The 18,424-nt window shown below is 49.2% G+C and overlaps 2 protein-coding genes across 3 annotated transcripts in view; both read right to left on the reverse strand.

Moving 5' to 3' along the window:
* The window catches only part of USP36 (ubiquitin specific peptidase 36), a 47,385-nt gene extending 39,113 nt beyond the window's left edge, over window positions 1-8,272 (reverse strand). Inside the window, exon 1 of one of the 2 annotated variants that reach the window (XM_068529656.1) lies at window positions 5,743-8,272. The gene's annotated coding sequence lies outside the window, so the exon portion shown is untranslated. Of the gene's footprint in view, window positions 1-634; window positions 729-5,742 lie in introns of those variants that run through there. The other variant, XM_068529657.1, reaches the window with a different exon arrangement.
* Window positions 8,273-8,451: 179 nt separating this feature from the next.
* Window positions 8,452-18,424, reverse strand: part of TIMP2 (TIMP metallopeptidase inhibitor 2) — a 47,862-nt gene continuing 37,889 nt past the window's right edge. Inside the window, exons 3-5 of the mRNA XM_068529661.1 lie at window positions 17,638-17,746; window positions 10,087-10,211; window positions 8,452-8,755 (exon numbers count right to left, since the gene is read on the reverse strand). Coding sequence (XP_068385762.1) covers window positions 8,558-8,755; window positions 10,087-10,211; window positions 17,638-17,746 — 432 coding nt within the window. The 3' untranslated portion in view covers window positions 8,452-8,557. The remainder of the gene's footprint in view (window positions 8,756-10,086; window positions 10,212-17,637; window positions 17,747-18,424) is intronic.

Raw genomic sequence — 18,424 nt, forward strand, 5'->3', positions numbered from 1 at the left:
TTCACTCCTGTCTGAAACCCTTTCCTGTCCACCCCTCCCCCTGCCTCCTGCTGATGGGAAAGCCAAGCTCCTTCGCATGGTCTCTAATAGCCTCCCAGGGGCTGGCTTTTGCCTGCCTTTCCCCCTCTTCCCCAGCCATTCCCTGCCCTACATCCTTCAGCAGAGCTAAATCCAAGTGCCCCTCAGGCCCCAATCAGGCTGTCTCTACTCCAGGCTCAGGTTGGTCTTTGGCCTAAAATTCCCTTTCCCACTTGTCCTTCAACCACCTCCTCTGGTGCCACCTCCTCCAAGAGGTCTTCCTGGATTCCCTCCATCCCTGCCATTATGTTGGTGTTGCCTTGGGCTGGCGGCACATTCCACTTATACATTCAACTGGAATGTTCTTTGGACTTCTCCTCCCTCCCCCACCATGTCTCATTTCATTGGTGTGTCCCTGGGCCGGTGTGCTGGAGGTACACTGTGGATAAATGTGAAATCCAACTAAATGGCAAATAAAATGCTAGAGATGAGACAATTGAATAATCTCTAAGTCCTGAAAGAGCAAACTGGAGAAACACTGAAGATGAAAGAATAAATTATTCCCAATTTAAAAAAAAATAAAGCTGTAACCAAAATGAATCAAATTAGAACTTACCTTAAAAAAGATGCATTAACAAAGTAACAGTATTGTTGCCCAGAAGTCACCTGGGGGCTCCTTACTTTGGAGGTCGAGGTAAAAGGGACTGGACCCCTCCCCCGGTTTCACAGCCTGTAGATGACCAAAGATTTAAGCTAATTTCTGGAAAGACCTATGTCACATTTCTAACTGTAAAGTAATCATTGTTCTTCTGACTTTTACATCAGTCATTGTGAGTTTTGGTTCCTATGAGCCACTCCTGCTGGGCCTACACAACCCTGACAATTTCCAGTTTCCAGAAACTGCCAAATTAGATCCAAACCCGGGTCTGGTTGAACTCACCAAGGAAAAGCCATGTGGCAGGGCTCCCAGAGTTTTGTTTTAGGCCTTCTTTCCCCTGCATGCAGATGGGCTGCAATGGAATTGGGCCTGTGTTTGGTGGTTTGGCCAAAAAGTAGCCAATGGACCTTAAATCCCTGTGCTGGCCTTAAATCCCTGTGTTGGCTGTGGCCACTCGCCTGCCTCTTCCTTCCCCTCCCAGACAAAGCTTCCTCTCTAAGAAAACTCACCCAGCGTAAATGCCACAGGTGTGTATTTTCCCTGCGTATTTGAGGGCAGCTTTCCCCACCTGCTAATACTGAAATCCTGCTTGAATCCTTACGGAAGCCGTGAGATCCCCCATCCCCACGGCTCTCATGACAACTCTCTGCACACCCGCCTGCCTCCCCCAAACTCCCCCACAAGGCCTCTCACTTGAGCCATGTCTGGGACTGCCTGGGAAGCAGGTGGGTAGAGGCAGAGGGGCCACGGCCAGAAGCTGCCTGTTGAATGGTGTTGAATTGTTGAACGGCGACTCAGTCTGTCTAGTACCTGGGAGTGGAGGTGGTAGATGTCACCCCCAAGCCAGAGAGGCTAAGAATCTATGGTGCCTCCTTCCCTCCTCTTTCTGGCTGAAAACCAAGGACTCCGAGGCTCCAGAAGGTGGTGAGGGACACTGAGGGACAGAAGGCAGGTCCTGAATCAGCCATGGAGGGCGCCCACCAAACATCCCCATTGGTCTTGGCAAGAAATAAACTCCCTTGTGTTAGTCCCTGGGATACTGGGCTCATTTGCTACGGTATCCAGAGCTGCCTTAGCTGGTACACCTTCGCTCTCAGATCACAGGAAGGTAGGATAAGGCTTTTGGGCCCCAGGGTTGTGGGTGTACTGCATCTGAGGATGAGCCCTAGCAACTGGGAATACAGCAGAGGGGGTTTGATATACCTCGTGTGGTTGGAAGGGGTCCCATAATGACAGGGTGACACTGCATAGCAGCTTGCCCAGGACAGTGCCGCTTTACACCTCTTGATCCTACTAATTGTTAACAGCACCTGCTTTCTCTCTCAGAAGTGTCCTGGTTTGGAAGAGAAAGCACATAGGGATGAATTTCCCAGATAATTGAATTTTATTCTTTTTTTAAGTTTAGAAATTACAACTTCGAACAAGGTATCTTGGTGTGATCAAGTGTCTTCACTGAGACTAGGATTTTGCTGTTATCATTGTTTCAAAATTCAGAAAAAGGGAGAGAAATTTGCCTTTGTCCTGGGGGGGGAAAAACACATAAAAACAAACCACTACAAGGCTCTTCCTGCAAGTGGAAGGAAAGGGTCCCCACCTGCTGCTGGGTGGGCGTCGATCTGCAGAGGATAACCTGCTTCCACCTGAGCCACGGCCTTGTTGGAGTCTCCGTCCATGGTCCTTAGAGAGGCTGGGGAAGTAGGGCAGGTGCATGTCCTACTGAAGAGCCGGGCCCAGGATTCCGACTCTGCCTGGGTTCAAATCCCAGCTCTAGCGCTGAACGGCTGGGTGACCGGTAACTCAAGCTTCCCAGGCCTCGGTTTCCCTGTCTATCCAATGGGAAGGTGAGAGGACCACCCCTCAGAGTTGGCAGGTGTTAAATGAGGTCATGTACGTGAAACCTTTAGCACAAGTCCCGGCGTGGGATAAACGTTAGCTACGACTGGAATTATTAGGTTTATCAGAATGATTTCCTAAGCAGTTGCCCCTGGGAGTTTAGGAGCGGAGTCTCCTGAACGGGGGACAGATCATGGAAGAAGATGGGAAGGACTCATACGCGAAAAAGAGTTATCACGGCAGGCCCGAGACCTCTCTCCCCCCGGAAGGCCTGCTTCCGAGGTCTGGGAGCGTGGATTTCTAATAAGAGTGGCTCCTGTGCCCCAACTGTTTGTGGATGTTAAAACCTGCTTCTGCTCTGGGAGTCTACAGACTACACGCTGGGCAGAGGGCGCCAACCTGACCAGCACCCAATACAAACGCTGGGGGCTAAGTCCCTAGGGAGCCTCCCTGGTTGGAATCTTGTTCCTGCTGCCCACCCCCCCAGCCCCACCACCCAACTTCACTTCAAAGGACAAAGCAAGGACATGTTGATTGGCCTAAAAATAAAAACGAAACTTTCAGCTTTCTTTCTAGGTCATATATGCAGCCTTACCCCTGCATCCCATCCTGGATCCTGTCCTCAGATCCTCCATAACACTCGCCCTTTCTCTGATTTTGACCCCCACGTGACACCCCACCATTCTGCAGACACCGACTCGGATTTGGTCCACGCTATTGTTTCATTTAATTAGAAAGAAACATTCCTCCAAGTTGTTACAGAATGAAAACATGCAGAATTATCTCCTGTTTCTGAATGTCTTTTTTTTCTTTTCCCCACAATTTGTTTCTTGGGGAAAAAAGCTGCTATTAGAGCTAAATGATTCCCCAAATCAAAGCACTGCCTTTCACCACGAGATGATTCAAGGCAACTGCCTGTGACAGGGTGAGCTGTGGGTCAGCTTGAAGCTTGAACCCAAGGCCAGAGATAGACCGGTCCGTGAACTTGAAAGTCTTAATGTAAAACCATGGCAACAGCACATCGCTGTTAGGATAAAGCTGACCCTACTGATGTATTGCAGCTCCACCATCTTGGTTTGATTTTAAGTTAGATCAGATAAACAGATCCGGGAATAATTAGGAGGGAAAAGATAGTGCCCCTCACACGTCTGAAGGATTTTCACCAGCCCTGATGGTTCTTCCACTGCCACCCTGACCCCCACCCCCCGATAGTGGTCTCGCGAACTGGATCCTGCAGAGGCTGCTGCTGTGTTTCCAGTTTGAACCCACATGTGTCTGTTGGGGGTTCCGACCAGAGAGCAGGTTGTCCTCAGTTGCCCACATTGCTCTTCTTTCACAGAATGAGCAAGGCTGAGGGGGAAACAGTGGTGTCTGGTAGAATCCCTAACAATCTGGTTACCCCATATGTGGGTCTTCAGACTGATTTAAAACTGCCCGCAAAGATCAAGAAAACTGGGAAAATTGTTGAAACCGGATCATGAGTGCATGGAGTTCGTTTTATCATTCTCTGTGTTTCTGTCTATGTTTGAAAATTTCCACAAGAAGTGTTTTTAAAAAGTAACATTTGACCTAAATACATAAAATGAATGAAACGTTTGTGTTAAGACCCCAAATGTGGTCTGCAGGTTGGGACGGGCACCAATGCCAAGTAAGGTCATTTGTATGACACAGAAAGTGTTTGTATTATTCAATATTATCCTAATATGCCTCTGAACCATTTCCCCCATAGATCTCATCATATGGAAAAAACAATCCAGATATTTCTGCAGTGGATGGCATTTAATGCTTTGTCTCACTAACTCTTTACTGCCTCATGAGGCAGCCATGAGTTTGTTCTTGCTGATTAGGGATCTGCTACAGAAAATGGCAAACATGAATCTTCCAGCTTGTCCCTGGAATAACAAATTCTACAAGTGGGCCAGAGGGTGGTCACGTGTTCGAACATGCCATGAACGGACTTTCATATGGTGACTCACAGTGATATGAGACTCAGTTAAAGTTTAAATGAAGATGGGGGGACTTCCCTGGTGGCGCAGTGGTTAAGAATCTGCCTGCCAATGCAGGGGACACGGGTTCGATCCCTGGTCCAGGAAGATTCCACATGCTGCAGCGCAACTAAGCCCATGCGCCACAACTACTGAGCCTGCGTGCCACAACTACTGAAGCCCGTGCGCCTAGAGCCCATGCTCCGCAACACGAGAAGCCACCGCAATGAGAAGCCCGCGCACAGCAACGAAGAGTAGCCCCCACTCGCAGCAACTAGAGAAAGCCCGTGTGCAGCAACGAAGACCCAACGCAGCCATACATACATAAATAAATAAATAAATAAATAAATAAATAAATAAATAAATAAATAAATTAGTTAAAAAAAAGAATGATGATGGGACCATTTTTCCCAGCTTGAGGGGGAGAGAAGGGAGGCAGGGCAGGGGGGCAGGGGAGGGGACTTGAGGGAGCGACTGCAATGTATGGACCTTATTTGGATCCTGATTCAAAACAACAAACTATAAAAAAGCATTTACGAGACCATCAGAGATGTCTGAACACTGACTAGATCTTCCATGACATTCATGGATTCTAATTATGTTTTCAAGGTGTGATAAAAGTATTTCAGAAATGTTTTAAAACTAGTTTTTGCTTTGGGACTTCCCTGGTGGTCTAGTGGCTAAGACTCCACGCTCCCAATGCAGGGGGCCCGGGTTCAATCCCCGGTCAGGGAACTAGATCCCACACGCCACAACTAAAGATCCCATGTGCCGCAACTAAGACCCGGCGCAGCCAAATCAAAAAATAAATATTAAAAAGATAGTTCTTGTTTTTTTAGAGATATGTACTGAAACATCTACAGATAAAACTGTTTGGCATCTGGAATCTTCCCTTCCTGATAATCTCAGGCAGGGTGGTTGGGGGAGTGGGTGCAGGCAGAGGAGGAAGACGGTGGGTTCACTGTGGAAGATGCAAGATGGTTGCAGGGCTCTGCTTTCATGTGTGAGTGTGTGAGTGTGAGTGTGTGAGTGTGAGTGTGTGTGTGTGTGTGTGTGTGTGAAGTGCTCCATAACAGAAAGGGGGACGTATGTGCTGAATGAAGGGGGCCCGTCCTGCCTCTTGGCCAGCTTAAGAAACCATATTCACTGTCGTCTGCCCCACGCTCTGCCACATCCCACATAGGCCTCTAAGCACCCAGGCCTGCTTCTCAGGGGATAAACCAAGCCGCACCCTCCCCTGTTCCTAACCTAGAAAGCGGCAGCTCGGAACGTCGGACAAGACCACACAGAGAGCCAGCGTTCTCGTTGATGATACCGTTTACTGTCCACGGACCGAGCGGTCACTCGAGAATGACACGAGGCATCGGAGACGTGCGCTGTCTGCTTGTCGACTTTCAACAACTCTCACGTGTTCCCAGCACAGGAAGGTCTCAGACTTCATATTCCAGCGAAATCACATTGCCCCAAAAGTAAAAAAAAAAAACAAAACAAACAAACGAAAAAATCCAAACGAAAACGAACAAGATCAACAAAGCTTTAAATTACGGCGGCAAGTCCGATATTTCTTAATACTTATCAAGCAAAGATTTGGAAATAACTACAATGTAAACTTTATTTTAAATATTTTGAGTTGCTTGCAGAAGACAAGAATAGAGGGAGGAAAGAGCAGTGCTTAGAACATAACATATAAATTAAACAATGCTGAATGGAGAGCCTTCTTAAACTATATATATATGGCAATTATTTACTGTTGAGGGTATTTGAGTGGCTTCTCTCGGCCACCACCAGGTACTTCATCTTGACTTTTTTTTTTCTGCTCGGCATGGCTACAAGACTGATGTGCGTAGACTGAATATAAAGGCCATCTTTTACAACCAACCTACTCAAAGATTCTTTGCTTTGTAATAATTGGAACTGGAGAACAAAAGATGGGAGACGGAAAATCAACGATACTCAAGGAACTGAAGAAAAGGTCTGAAGGAATCACCATCATAGGCTAGCTACCGCGCCATTTCCACTCTGGGTCCGATGCTCCCACGATGCAGAAACCTTTGAAAAAAAAAGGTGCGAGTCTAACCCCTACCAAGGGTAATAAAAAACGCAGCACAGGAATGATTACAACTGATGTCAGAAACAAACCAACACATTAAAAAAAATCAGCAGAAACAGGAGTAAATGTTACATATGATAACACCGTACAGGAAGCAGACGGGGGTGGGGTGTTATACTGATTGGAGGGTCTGGTGTTCTCGTATATACTGAAATCACAAGGACTGGTCCATTATGACATCTTACAAACTTTCTATCACTGTACAGCATGAAGACGCCCTTGGAGCGGGCCGGATTCCTGGAGAGTCCCCTAGTCTGCCCTAGAAAGGGAGTCATCAAAATCTGTGCTGACCAGGTCCCGGGTAGGCATGGGGGCTGCATGCCACTGGTGCGGCGGGGGGGGTCAGGAGTCTTACAGGTGCTTTGGGGTCACCACAGAATAGAGCAGGCTTAGAGGATGACTTTGGAAGAATTCTGCAGAAGGACCACTCCCAGGCTGACAGACTTCAGTTTCACTGTGTGTTTGCATAGTGTGCATGATAAACTCAGAACAGTTTATCTTTAGAACACAAGTGGGAAGAAAAGGGAGATTATCTTTACTGTTACTGAGAAATTTCTGCCTCTGCTAACTCCCATTTTACTGGCCTCAGGAAACCACCTTTAGGGAACAGATAGGTTCCCTAGATCCCGATGAACTTTCTTAACTGAGAGATCTTCGTAATACAAGAAATATAAACAGAGGTGGGTACACCTGTAATTTGGGTTCACATATTCTCTAAAAATTCATCTTTAGAAGAATGTCTCTTAAAGCTGGCCACAGAGTCCTGGCGGCCCAGAAAGCAATGAGAATTTTACTGACGCCACCTCCCTCCAAAATCCGTCCTTCCCTGGGGAAGACTTCATTCTACGCTTCGTTAACTTCACTCTCGGGAACCCCCACGTGGCACAGTGACGGTCAGTCTTGAGGGAGGTCATACTCTAAACCTCTGGCACCTGCTTGGGGGCCTCTGAGGCATGTTGGGGGACAGAGCGGGACCCAGCTTTTGATGTCCTCAGGATGTGCAGACGGCACAGCCAGCTCATGCCACCAGCCACACACAACCCCTCGCCAAGCAAATTCGTGCCCCTCCACCTGGATGCCAGAGGCCAGAGAGAGAAGCAGGGAGCGAGGGGCCTCAGCAGCTCAAGAAGGAACTACAAGGGCAGCCAAGCCCCGCGCCCGCAAATGTCTGCCCCAGGGCAGAACGTGGCAGGTTCCGCCAAGGGCTGGGGTGTGTGTTGGGGGCCAGGGATGGGAATCAAAGGACTTGGCTGGTGCTGAAGCTCGCTGTCCCAGCATTGCTACGGGGCCTGGGAGGGAGGCTCCCGATGGGTTTCTGCAGATTAATACGATTAACTGGGGCTCCGTCAAGAGCAAGCCACCGATCCAGGGCTGCTCCCAGACACACAGAAGTCACAGGTACTGGGAGTCCGTGGTGGGCATGGGGGAGTCTGCGGGGGTACAGGGCACTTACAAGGGGCAGGGGCTGCCACCCTAGGGCCAGAGGTGGAAGCTGCAGGAACTGAGGGACATGCCCCTCTCAAGAGGAAAGGGACCTGGTAGGCCTGCTACACAGTCTGGCAACGACCCTCAAAAGTTTCTGCAAAATGCACACTTCCAGGCTCTGCCCTGACCAGGCTGGGGGACCCTTAAGTGCTGCCTGCTCAGCGTTTGTGACAGTGCCAAGGCTGGGCCTGGGAGGGAAGCCCGAGCGTCCTGCCCCTGCCCGCGCTCAAGGATGGGAGACCAAGTTGCGCAGTGTCCAGGCTGGTGGGTGGGGTATGGGACCCACCTCTGCCTCCAGACCCACAACGATGTTGAAAAGGAAAACGGGGGTGGGGAGGAGAATCACACTAATTTAGACCCACTTGGATGACTGTTTTATTCATGCTGTTTCCAGGAAGGGATGTCGGAGCTGGACCAGTCTGAACTCTTGGAGGCTTTCAATTGGCCACAGGGGTGCTGGTGGCCTGCTTACGGGTCCTCGATGTCCAGAAACTCCTGCTTGGGGGGTGCCGCTCCACGGTACCATGCACAGGAGCCGTCGCTTCTCTTGATGCAGGCAAAGAACTTGGCCTGGTGCCCGTTGATGTTCTTCTCCGTGACCCAGTCCATCCAGAGGCACTCGTCCGGAGAGGAGATGTAGCACGGGATCATGGGGCAGCGCGTGATCTAGGAAGGGGGACGCAGAGGTGGATTCAGTCAGGGACCAAGGCCACTCATGGGGGCATCTCCAGAACCTGGCAATGCACCTGGCGAAGGTGCTCAAGGGCAGTTTGCAGAATGAATGACCAAGCGAGTGCACCAGGAAGGGAGGGAGCTGGGACTGGAGTCCAACCTGCTCCATCAGTAGCCTTTCCTGAGCCCCATACTCTCCAAATGGTAGTAGGCAGCCTGCCCAAGGCGGGACAGTACACTGTCCCTGCACCCCCAGCTACTGCAAACGCACCTCCATTTTGGGCCATCTGGTCTACCTACTCTGAGCATGACAAACTGGCTTCAGCTCAGCCCTGCCCTCCTGGGAGTACAACAATAATAACAATAAAGGGTCTTGAATCTACTGGATAGGTTCAAATCAAATTAAAAGGACGTTGTCTTGCTCCCAAGCACACATGGGTTTAGAGGGGATCGGCAAGTAGCATTTTGGCAAAAGAACCTGAGTTCACAGGAAGGTGAAAACCTTCAGGCCAAGCAAAGAAAAAGGAGGAACTTGTTTCTTAACTTCATGTTAGGCACAGAGAAGTTTGCTGGACTTACGTGTAGCTGTAGGTCGGAATTCACGTTCTGAATGAGCGAAGGACAGGAGGGCCCACCTACCAGGATGGGCAGGAGGGCTGCACAAGCAGCGCCAACTGGCATAGGCCAATCCCTGCAGCCTCGCACAGGGCCGCGCTGGGCCAGCATCTTCTGGACCCAGACTCGCATCCTGTGCTGGGGCTGGGGGAGGGGCAGTGCTGATGTGTTAGGAGACAACAGGATGGGAGCCTGTGGGCCGTGAAGGAGGTCTCACTTTCTATGGCTGCTTCTAAGCATTAGCGCCGCTGTAACTGTGTTTGGTGCAACCTCTGGGCCGCTTTTAAGAAGAGGGGCTGGGGCTTCAGCACACAGACCCCACATTTACACGGACCCATGCGTGGAAATGGCTGGTATGTTGGCAAAAGCATAGCACCCGGGACACTCTTTCACAAGGCACACAAGTCTCTGCACTTGCACATTTGTAGAAAGATACTCCTAGGACCATGTTCTCCCCACAAAACTCCTCCTCCTAGAAGGCTTCCTTCCTAGAAGCTATAGGCCACATGGCCAGATTCCCCTTACCTCCCAAATGTCCCTGGCCGGACATCCTCACTTGTGGGTAGGCCACACCTCCCCAGAGCCCTGGCCTAAGTTGGGACCCCGTGGATTGAGAGGCCCAGGAAAGCCAGGGATCAAATCCCAGCAGTCCACCCACCTGGAGGAGGTGGTGATGAGGCGAAGCCTGGGAGGAGGTAGTGGTGGCTTACCTTGCACTCACAGCCCATCTGGTACCTGTGGTTCAGGCTCTTCTTCTGGGTGGTGCTCAGGGTGTCCCAGGGCACGATGAAGTCACAGAGGGTGATGTGCATCTTGCCATTCCCCTCGGCCTTTCCTGAGTAGACAGGGGTCACCAAGCTCAGGACAAGTTATGGGTTCTCATCCTTCTCCTGCATTTGGATGCGGCTTGGGCATGGGGAGGGTCAGTTCTGACGGTACCGTGTGCTGTGGGCTCAGTTGTGTCCCCTCCAAAATTCAGATGTTGAAGCCCTTACCCCTAGCACGTCAGGATGTGACTGAATTAGGAAAGAAGGTCTTTGAAGAATTGATTAAAATGAGGTCATTAGGGTGAATCCTAATCCAATAGGACTGGTGCCCTTACAAGAGGAAGAGATTAGACACAGACAGACACAGAGGGACGACCATGTGGGGACACAGGGAGAAAGTGGCCGTCCACAAGCCACGGAGAGAGGCCTCAGAAGAAACCAACCCTGCCAACACCTTGATCTTGGACTTCCAGACTCCAGAATTGTGAGAAAATAAATTTCTGTTGTTTAACCAGTCTGTGGTTTTTGTTATAGCAATCCGAGCACACTCATACACCGTGGAATATTTATTCTGAGTATAAGAAGAATGCAAGCTCACTGTAGACAACTTAGAAAAGGTAGGAAATCATTTTTAAAAACTTCTCTCCTTTCATTACCTAGAGCTAAATTTTGATGCATTTCCTTCCAATGTTCTTTTATGCACACGTATTCACACACAAAAGATAATGTTGTACGTAAATTGTACTGTTTCCTGCTTTTTTTCCACCAAATATTTATTCCTAAGCATTTCCTCCATTTGATGTTGAACTTGTAATTCTGGGTTGTTCCGTTATGAACAGTAAAAACAGACTTTTATAAAATCAGAAATCTGCCCTGAATTCCTTTTATTGGGGATGATGAGACGCTGTTGGTACCTTAGGCTCCTGCCCCCTTCCTCCTTTTGTGAAGAGTTCTCATTGGTGACAGCCCGGGCATTAGCTGAGCAGGAGAAAAAGACAAGCCAGTGTATTCTGGTGACTGACAGATCCTAACAAGGGCCAGGGAGGTCGTCTAAAATCTTGTCCCTCCTGCTACAATGGCACCTTGTCAAGAGGCACAGATGCCCAGTGATGACACCAGAGCCTGGCAGAGAGCGACACGCGATTCCCTCAGAGGCAGACAGGAGCCCCGGGCTGCACCCTGAGCACCTCGGCTTGACAAAGCTGCAGTGCATCCGACTTAATGATCTCAGGCATAGCCCTGGCCACGAACAACCTGCTAATAGAAACATAGCTCAGCGAAGCGCTGATGCAGCTTGTCGTCAACTGCGCCCCGTCGGGAGGAAGTGAAACAGAAATCTATTGCCAGGGGAAAGATGAGATGGGCTGCCTGAGGCCTGAGCGGCACCAGTGACATCCTTTGCCACCTGCCTATCCTTTGCTGGGCAGGTGGCAGGAAGCAGTCCCCAGATATGAATTCTCATGCTCTTCTTCTTTAAACACTCCTGTTACCCTCAGGAGCTCTATTTTTCCTCGTTATCTGTTTAGAGTTGTATGACATTCCAGGTAAAGAAAAGGATCAAGGAGCAGAATGACTACTGTAGCATTCATTCTGATCCTAATAACTAAAAAAATATACATCTGGGTGGCCTTAAACTTCAAAAATAGCTATTTTTTTTTTCTAGGCCTGTAGCTATTTTCTATGAGTTCAGAATAGATGAGGAGCAAAATGGACAGAGGGCAAGTAACTCCTTCCCACAGTCTGGTTTCTTCTGGCATTTACTACCTTGCCCAGCCTGGTCATTCATCAGAGGCAGGCTGAGTACTCATTCTAGCCCCTCCCTCCAGACTTCCGTAGCAACTTCCACTGCGTCACGTGACTGGCACCAATATCCCACTTCACATTGTTCTTTGCCTTTCTTACGTATCTTGTTCCTTAACCAGCTCATAAACATGAAGGGTAAGGGTTGTGTCTTAATCCATTTTTATCCATAGTTCCTTGCACATAGTAACGGCTCAATAAATGTCTGCTGACAATGACATGGGTATCTGTTCTAACAATGTGCTTCATTATCTTTTTCTTGCTGTCTTCCTCTTTAATCTTTTCACCACCAATTCAAACTTCCACAGAGAACGGACAAAGGCAGGGCGTGGAGACGAAATGGAAATTGTATAGTTTCAGTGGTCCCAGTTACTGGGCTCACATGAGCTTTAACTGTCACGTGTAAATGTTGTAGCATCTCAGAATATTCAAAGGCGATCCCTTTCAGCAGAGGTAATTAAGACTTGGTTGGGCACGTGAGCATCTCTCTGCCTTGGAAAAAAAGCAAAGTCTTTCTTGGCTACAGAAAAAGAGGAATTAATTAAAATTTGTAACTGAGGGTTGTATGTTTATTCTTCCTTCCGGAGGAGAGGACTGTAGAAGAAAATTACAGGGCCGATTCCATAACAGTTCCTGAACACAAGCGTCTCACGGAGCCAACTCAACATGTGAATTTGACTCATCAGCCCAGGAGGAGGTGGGCTGCCCCAGGCTATGTGGTCACTCGTGGGGCTGCAGCCAGCGCTGGCTGAGTGGTTTACTGTGCCCCGTGATTCTTGGTTAGCCCATTCCGACTCCAGGAAAACAAGATCTAGAGTCTGTTCTTTAGAAATTAAACACCAGATTTGTTCCAGAGCTGTCTCGCTGAGCCAGGGAAGGAAGTCAGATTAGAGAGGTCCCTCTGTAATGGGGTGAGTCAGCCGCCAGTGGAAGTGCCTTTTATTAATCTTATGTTCCACGGCCAGTTAGGGAACTAAAATGTGTCCCATGTCACTTGCTTCCTTCCAATACTAAATGTGAGGTAGTCAAGATGATAGGCACACAGTTACCACGTGAATTCCTCTTCAAGTGTTTTTAATTTTTATTATAAGTGGAGCTACAATTTGGATGGTTTCATGTGTAGCAAGCTTCTGAAATGTGTGTGGCAATTACTTGTATAACTGTCTTCTCATTCAGCCTGGGGACAATTGAAAGGGCCTGTGGTAGGAGCAGCACAGGTCACATACATGTTACATGTTAAATAGCACATATGAACGGCTGAGCTTCCGCGTGGGAAAAATATCAATGTTATCACGAGTGACTTGAAATTATGAGGCTTTCTGCATTTGACTCACAATGCTCCCTTTGGACATGAAGTCTTTCCCTTTCCGAAAAGGGTCTGAGCACAGCTGATTTTCCCTCCATGTCCCCCAAAAGAAATAAAAGCAACCACCAGCAAAACAATCACCATGCGGCCTCCACGTGGACCTCCACTCTTGTCCTGGACCCACCTGCTAAGCAGCCCTGCAGTTTCCTTGCACTCTCGGGGGGTAAGCGGAACGGGACAGGACCCAAGCCCCACGCTCCGCGGAGACACTGCTGGGGCTCCTGACTGCTCGACATAAGCCATCCCCCCGTCCTGCCCCAAGATCCGGCCAAAGGGCCCCATGGTCTGGATCACCCATCTCGTGGAATAAAGGGCGGTGCCCCGCTCCTCAGACTCTCGGGGCAAGAGGTAGGTCTGACTGACTGAGAAGGGTGCCAGGAGATGAAATAATGTCAAGAGGCTACTGACCTCGAGGGAGGTGACCAACCATGGCTGCTGGGGCTCAGCTCTCCTGAGTGTGTGCAGACTGGCTATTTGGCACCTCTGGAACAAAAGGTCTGCCTTGACCCAGAGGAGGGCAGGTTCTCAGTCCTGGCTGAACACTGGACTCTCCTAGGGAGCTTTACAAATGCTGATGCTGGGGCCCCACCCCTGGAGATTCTGCTTGAATTGGTCTGGGGTGCCGCCTGGGCATCAGGATTTTTGCAAACTCCCTGTGGAATTCCAACGAGCAGTGCGTGTGGAGGACTGCTGGGTTAGGCTTTGGGGCAGTGAGACTTCTAAACCTGGACCAATGATGGAAGAAGCAGAGTGTAACAGACCCAGGGGTCAGGCAGACCAGGGTGTAAATTCTGGCTGCACCACTGCACCACTCCCCGGCAGTGTGACGCTGTCAGGGGTGTGCTGAGAAACGCCTGACCAGCAGCTCTCCTGGGAGGAAAAGATCTGGTGTGTAGCATTTGCCCTAATTCTGTGGTGTAAATACTCCCCCTCTGGCCAATTTCAAGCTACCACCATGACATCAACCAAAGTTTAACAATCGGCTTGAAAGTGAAAGTGGGTTCAGGCACACACCATGGGACCTGGGAACACGGCTCCATCCTCTACTCCTCAGTTTTCCTCATCTGTAAAATGGGGATCATAATAGGGGGTAGTGAGGATTAAATGGAACCCACATGGAAAGCATTTGGAGAACGTCAGCTCCAGGAAAAGGGCACTCCTATTTCTATTAACAGGGAGCTGGTGAAGCCTGATGTAGAGGCCTTTAAGACAGAGCCTCAGCGTGGGTAAGGATTCAGCTGGGCAGGTCTGGAAGCGGGTCCTAGCCCACACTGAGGTCGCTTTTCCACCAGGAGCCGCCCTCGGCAGGATGCAGGCTCTCCCTCCTTGAATAAGGGCTGCGGCAGCTCTGCAGTTTGGCCAGACAGCCCTTAGAGGGCAGTGTGGAGACCCAGCAGGACGGCTGAGGCTCTCATTTTAAAGGGTGTTAGAGACAAGGACAAAAAAAGGACGCAGAAAATTAGAAGCCTTTGATTTGCTAGGGCGATAAGGTCCCTGAACCAGGTGTGTCTCCGCCAGTGCCATTTCCTGTGCTACTGTGATGTCACAGTCAGGTTGTCAGCTCTCTGCACCGTGATTTTGTCCTCATCTGCTTCTCTCCATTTGATATCATCTTTCCTGTTGTAAAACCAGTAGATACTGCAAATGTGAAATGGTGCAGCTGTTTTGTAAAACAGTCTGTCAGTTCCTCAAATGGTGAAACACAGAGTCACCATAGGTCCGGCAGTTCCACTCCTAAGTATCTACCCAAGAGAAATGAAAACACACGTCCAGGCAAAAACTTGCACACACATGTTCAGAGCAGCATTGCTCATAATAGACAAAAGGCAGAAACAACCCCAGTGAAATGCTGAATGGATAGGAGAAATGCTGAATGGATAGGCAAAATGTAGTACATCCATCCAGTGGAATATTATTCGGCCATAAAAAGGAGTGAAGTTCTGATATAGGTTACAACATGAACAAAACATTAAAAACATTAAAAACTTAAAAAAACATTATGCTGAAAGAAGCCAGACACAAAGGACCATATGTTACACGATTCCATTCATAAGAAAGTCCAGAGTAAAGAAATCTACAAAGAAAGATTAGTGGTTGCTGAGAGCTGGGGTCAGGGGAGAATGGGGGTTAGGAAGGTAATAGCTAAAAGGTATAGGGTTTCTTTCTGACGGTGCTGATGGTTGCACACCTCTGTAAATACACCCAGACCCTTAAATTATACACTTTAAATGGGTGAATTGTATGCTGTGTGAATTATATCTCAAGAAAGATGTTAAAAAATAATAGGTGCTCAAAATAAAACATTTAGGAAGTTCAGAAGGGCCTATAAAGGAAGGAAAAAAATCTCCCATTATCCCCAAGGAGAGGGACAAAAGTCTTGAGGTAATGACAAAGAAACTCAAGGAAGCAGGTGCTGGATGTGAGCATTTTGTGGAAGGGAGGGAGGTACTTGTCCAAGGAGAGATTCCAGAAGCCTCCTTGGCCCCGCTGCACCTCCCTCCCTGCAGCACCGCCCTTGCATGGCCAAGGTCAGCACCTTCTCCCGACACTACATCTTCTGGGTCCTGGCATCTGCTAGGGTCTCTGACTCTTTGTACCTTTTAAGCATTCACTCACTATTCACATTTCCCCACATGTGAAACTTATCTTACTTTCTTTACCTTCTTCTCCTGTCCCCCCCGGGTGGGTAACATGGGCTTCCTGACAGCAGGGCCCCAGGATCTCTCCTCCTGAACCTCCTGCCATGCCGAGCACAGAGCTAGGCACCTAGTGGGCACCTGCTAAACATGTGTTGAAATATGTGAAATAACCTGGATGGAAGAAAATCCCCCAAATCATGGAGATTTGGATTTGGAATTAATTTTATGATTAAATTGGGATTTTGGGAACAAAATAGGATGTCGGTCTCGGGGAGGTGTCCTGTCTCTTCTTTTTTCTTAAGTTTGTGATCTGACTCCTACTTTCCCTAGAAGCGGACAGTGAGGTTCCTTAGCTGACCCGGACAGCACCGGCCAGAATAGGGGCCACCAGCTGCAGATGGCTGTTCACATTTACATTTAAATCAATTGCAATGAAGTAAAATGAAAGCCCCAGCCCCTCAGTTGCACCAGCCACAGCTCAAGTGCTCAGCAGCCACGTGTGGTTCATGGCGGCCATACCGGACAGCACGGGCATACAGCATTTACGGCATCACTGGAGGTTCTGTTAGAGCGGGGGGGGTCTCATCTCGGGGTGATTCTGCCCCCGCCCCGGGAACATTTGGTGATGTCGGAGACCCCACGAGTGGGGGGAGGATGTCACAGCAATTAGTGGGTAGAAGCCAGGGATGTAGCTAAATATCCTACATGCATAGGAAAAGCCCCCCAACAAAGAACGATCTGGTCTCAAATGTCAATAGTGCTGATTGTGAGGACACCTGCTCTGGACTCTGGGGGTGAAGCCTAGGTGGGTGGGCAGAGGAGGCAGTAGAAAGAAGTAAAGGGAAATCATTTTATGTAAGAATAAAAGAATGTAATTTTAAAAAGAGATGCAATGATAAACAAAACGTGGTCTATCCATACAACGGAGTATTATTCAGCCTTAAAAAAGGAGGAAATTCTGACATTTGCTGCAACATGGCTGACCCTTGAGAACATGATGCTCAGTGAAATCAGCCCATCACAAAAGGGCAAACGCTGTAGGATTCCACTTTTATGAGGCCCCTAGAGGAGTCAGGTTCACCGAGACAGAAAGCAGAATGGAGATCGCCAGGGCTGGGGCGAGGGGGAGTTTAACAGGCATGGAGTTTCAGTTTGGGAAGATGAAAGTTCTGGAGACGGATGGTGGTGATGGTTGTACAACAGTGTGAATGTGCTTCATGCCACTGAACTGTACACCTAAAAATGGCTAAAATGGTACATTTTATGTTATATATATTTTATCACAGTAAAAAAAGAGGGATACGATGAACAAAGCAGCAGGTGAGTAGAGAGCATAATAATACCAAGAGATCTAAAATGAGGTTTCAACTCTCCTTCCCCGCCTCCTGTCCAGGCTTGAGCACATCGGGCATCTCACCTCTCTGCGTCCACCTGACCTCAAATTTCCTATGAATACCGGTTTACTTTGTTCCTTACCATCAAGTCACATTGGTTCCACTATTCTAACAAGGGGAATGCCGAGGACAGGAGAAAATTCACTAATTCTCTGACGGGAATTAGGCAGGGAATCCCTGAGACTTCTGAATAGCACTGTGCGTATGTCAGGGCTCTGTTCCACTTCGAGCCGCCCCGCCTCCCTGCCCCTGGACGGTCTCTAAGAACGTTCCATGCCCATATCCATATACACACCTGCAATGAGATACTCCTTCTTTCCTCCAATGTCCAGCGAGACCCCGCACACTGCGGAGGAGGGGGCCGTGTAGATAAACTCTATGTCCTTGTCAGGTCCCTTGAACATCTGGAAAGAGGAGGATGAGGAATGTCAACGAATTGGGCGGCACAGCCACGTTCCCATCCCGAACACAGAGGGGCGCCCCAACCTGCACCCGTGGTACTGCCAACATGGAAAAGGGGATGGAGATGTACCAGCGAGACATTAGAAGACGACCATTCCTAATGCGCAGGATTCCCTGGAGTCGCTCTGATTTACTGCTTAGTGTGGCAGTTGTCACCAGGCTGGGCATGAGAATGTCATCCAGAGGGACCCGCCTCAGATAATACACCTGCTCTCCCTACCACCTGTGAGGTCATCTCAGAATCCCTGGGGAGGGGCTTATGTATCTCCAGGTGATTCTGACCCATCACGGAGGATCACCACTTTTGTGTATTTCCAGGAATTTTAAGCACTGGCTATTTGACGGGGACCAGAGCGGAGAGGCACCTCTCAATTAGGATGTAACTCCCTGGGCAAGTGGAGTTTGACTTTTCAACTTGTGATTTTCTTACAGCCTCTTGGGAACAGACCTGCTGCCCAGGTGAAGGGGTGCATTGTTCCAGTGCCCAGGCAGGAAGTGAGAAAGCCACAGCCAGGGAGCTCCTGTGGCCCCATTGGGGACAGTGGCAGGTGGGGGCCTGAGTGTGGACTGAGAACTGCCCTCCACCCCAGTTTTGGGGGTGCAGGCTGCTGGAAGCCGGG

This window comes from Eschrichtius robustus, chromosome 20 (genome assembly GCF_028021215.1).
Source record: "Eschrichtius robustus isolate mEscRob2 chromosome 20, mEscRob2.pri, whole genome shotgun sequence".
In the NCBI taxonomy this organism is placed as follows: domain Eukaryota; kingdom Metazoa; phylum Chordata; class Mammalia; order Artiodactyla; family Eschrichtiidae; genus Eschrichtius; species Eschrichtius robustus.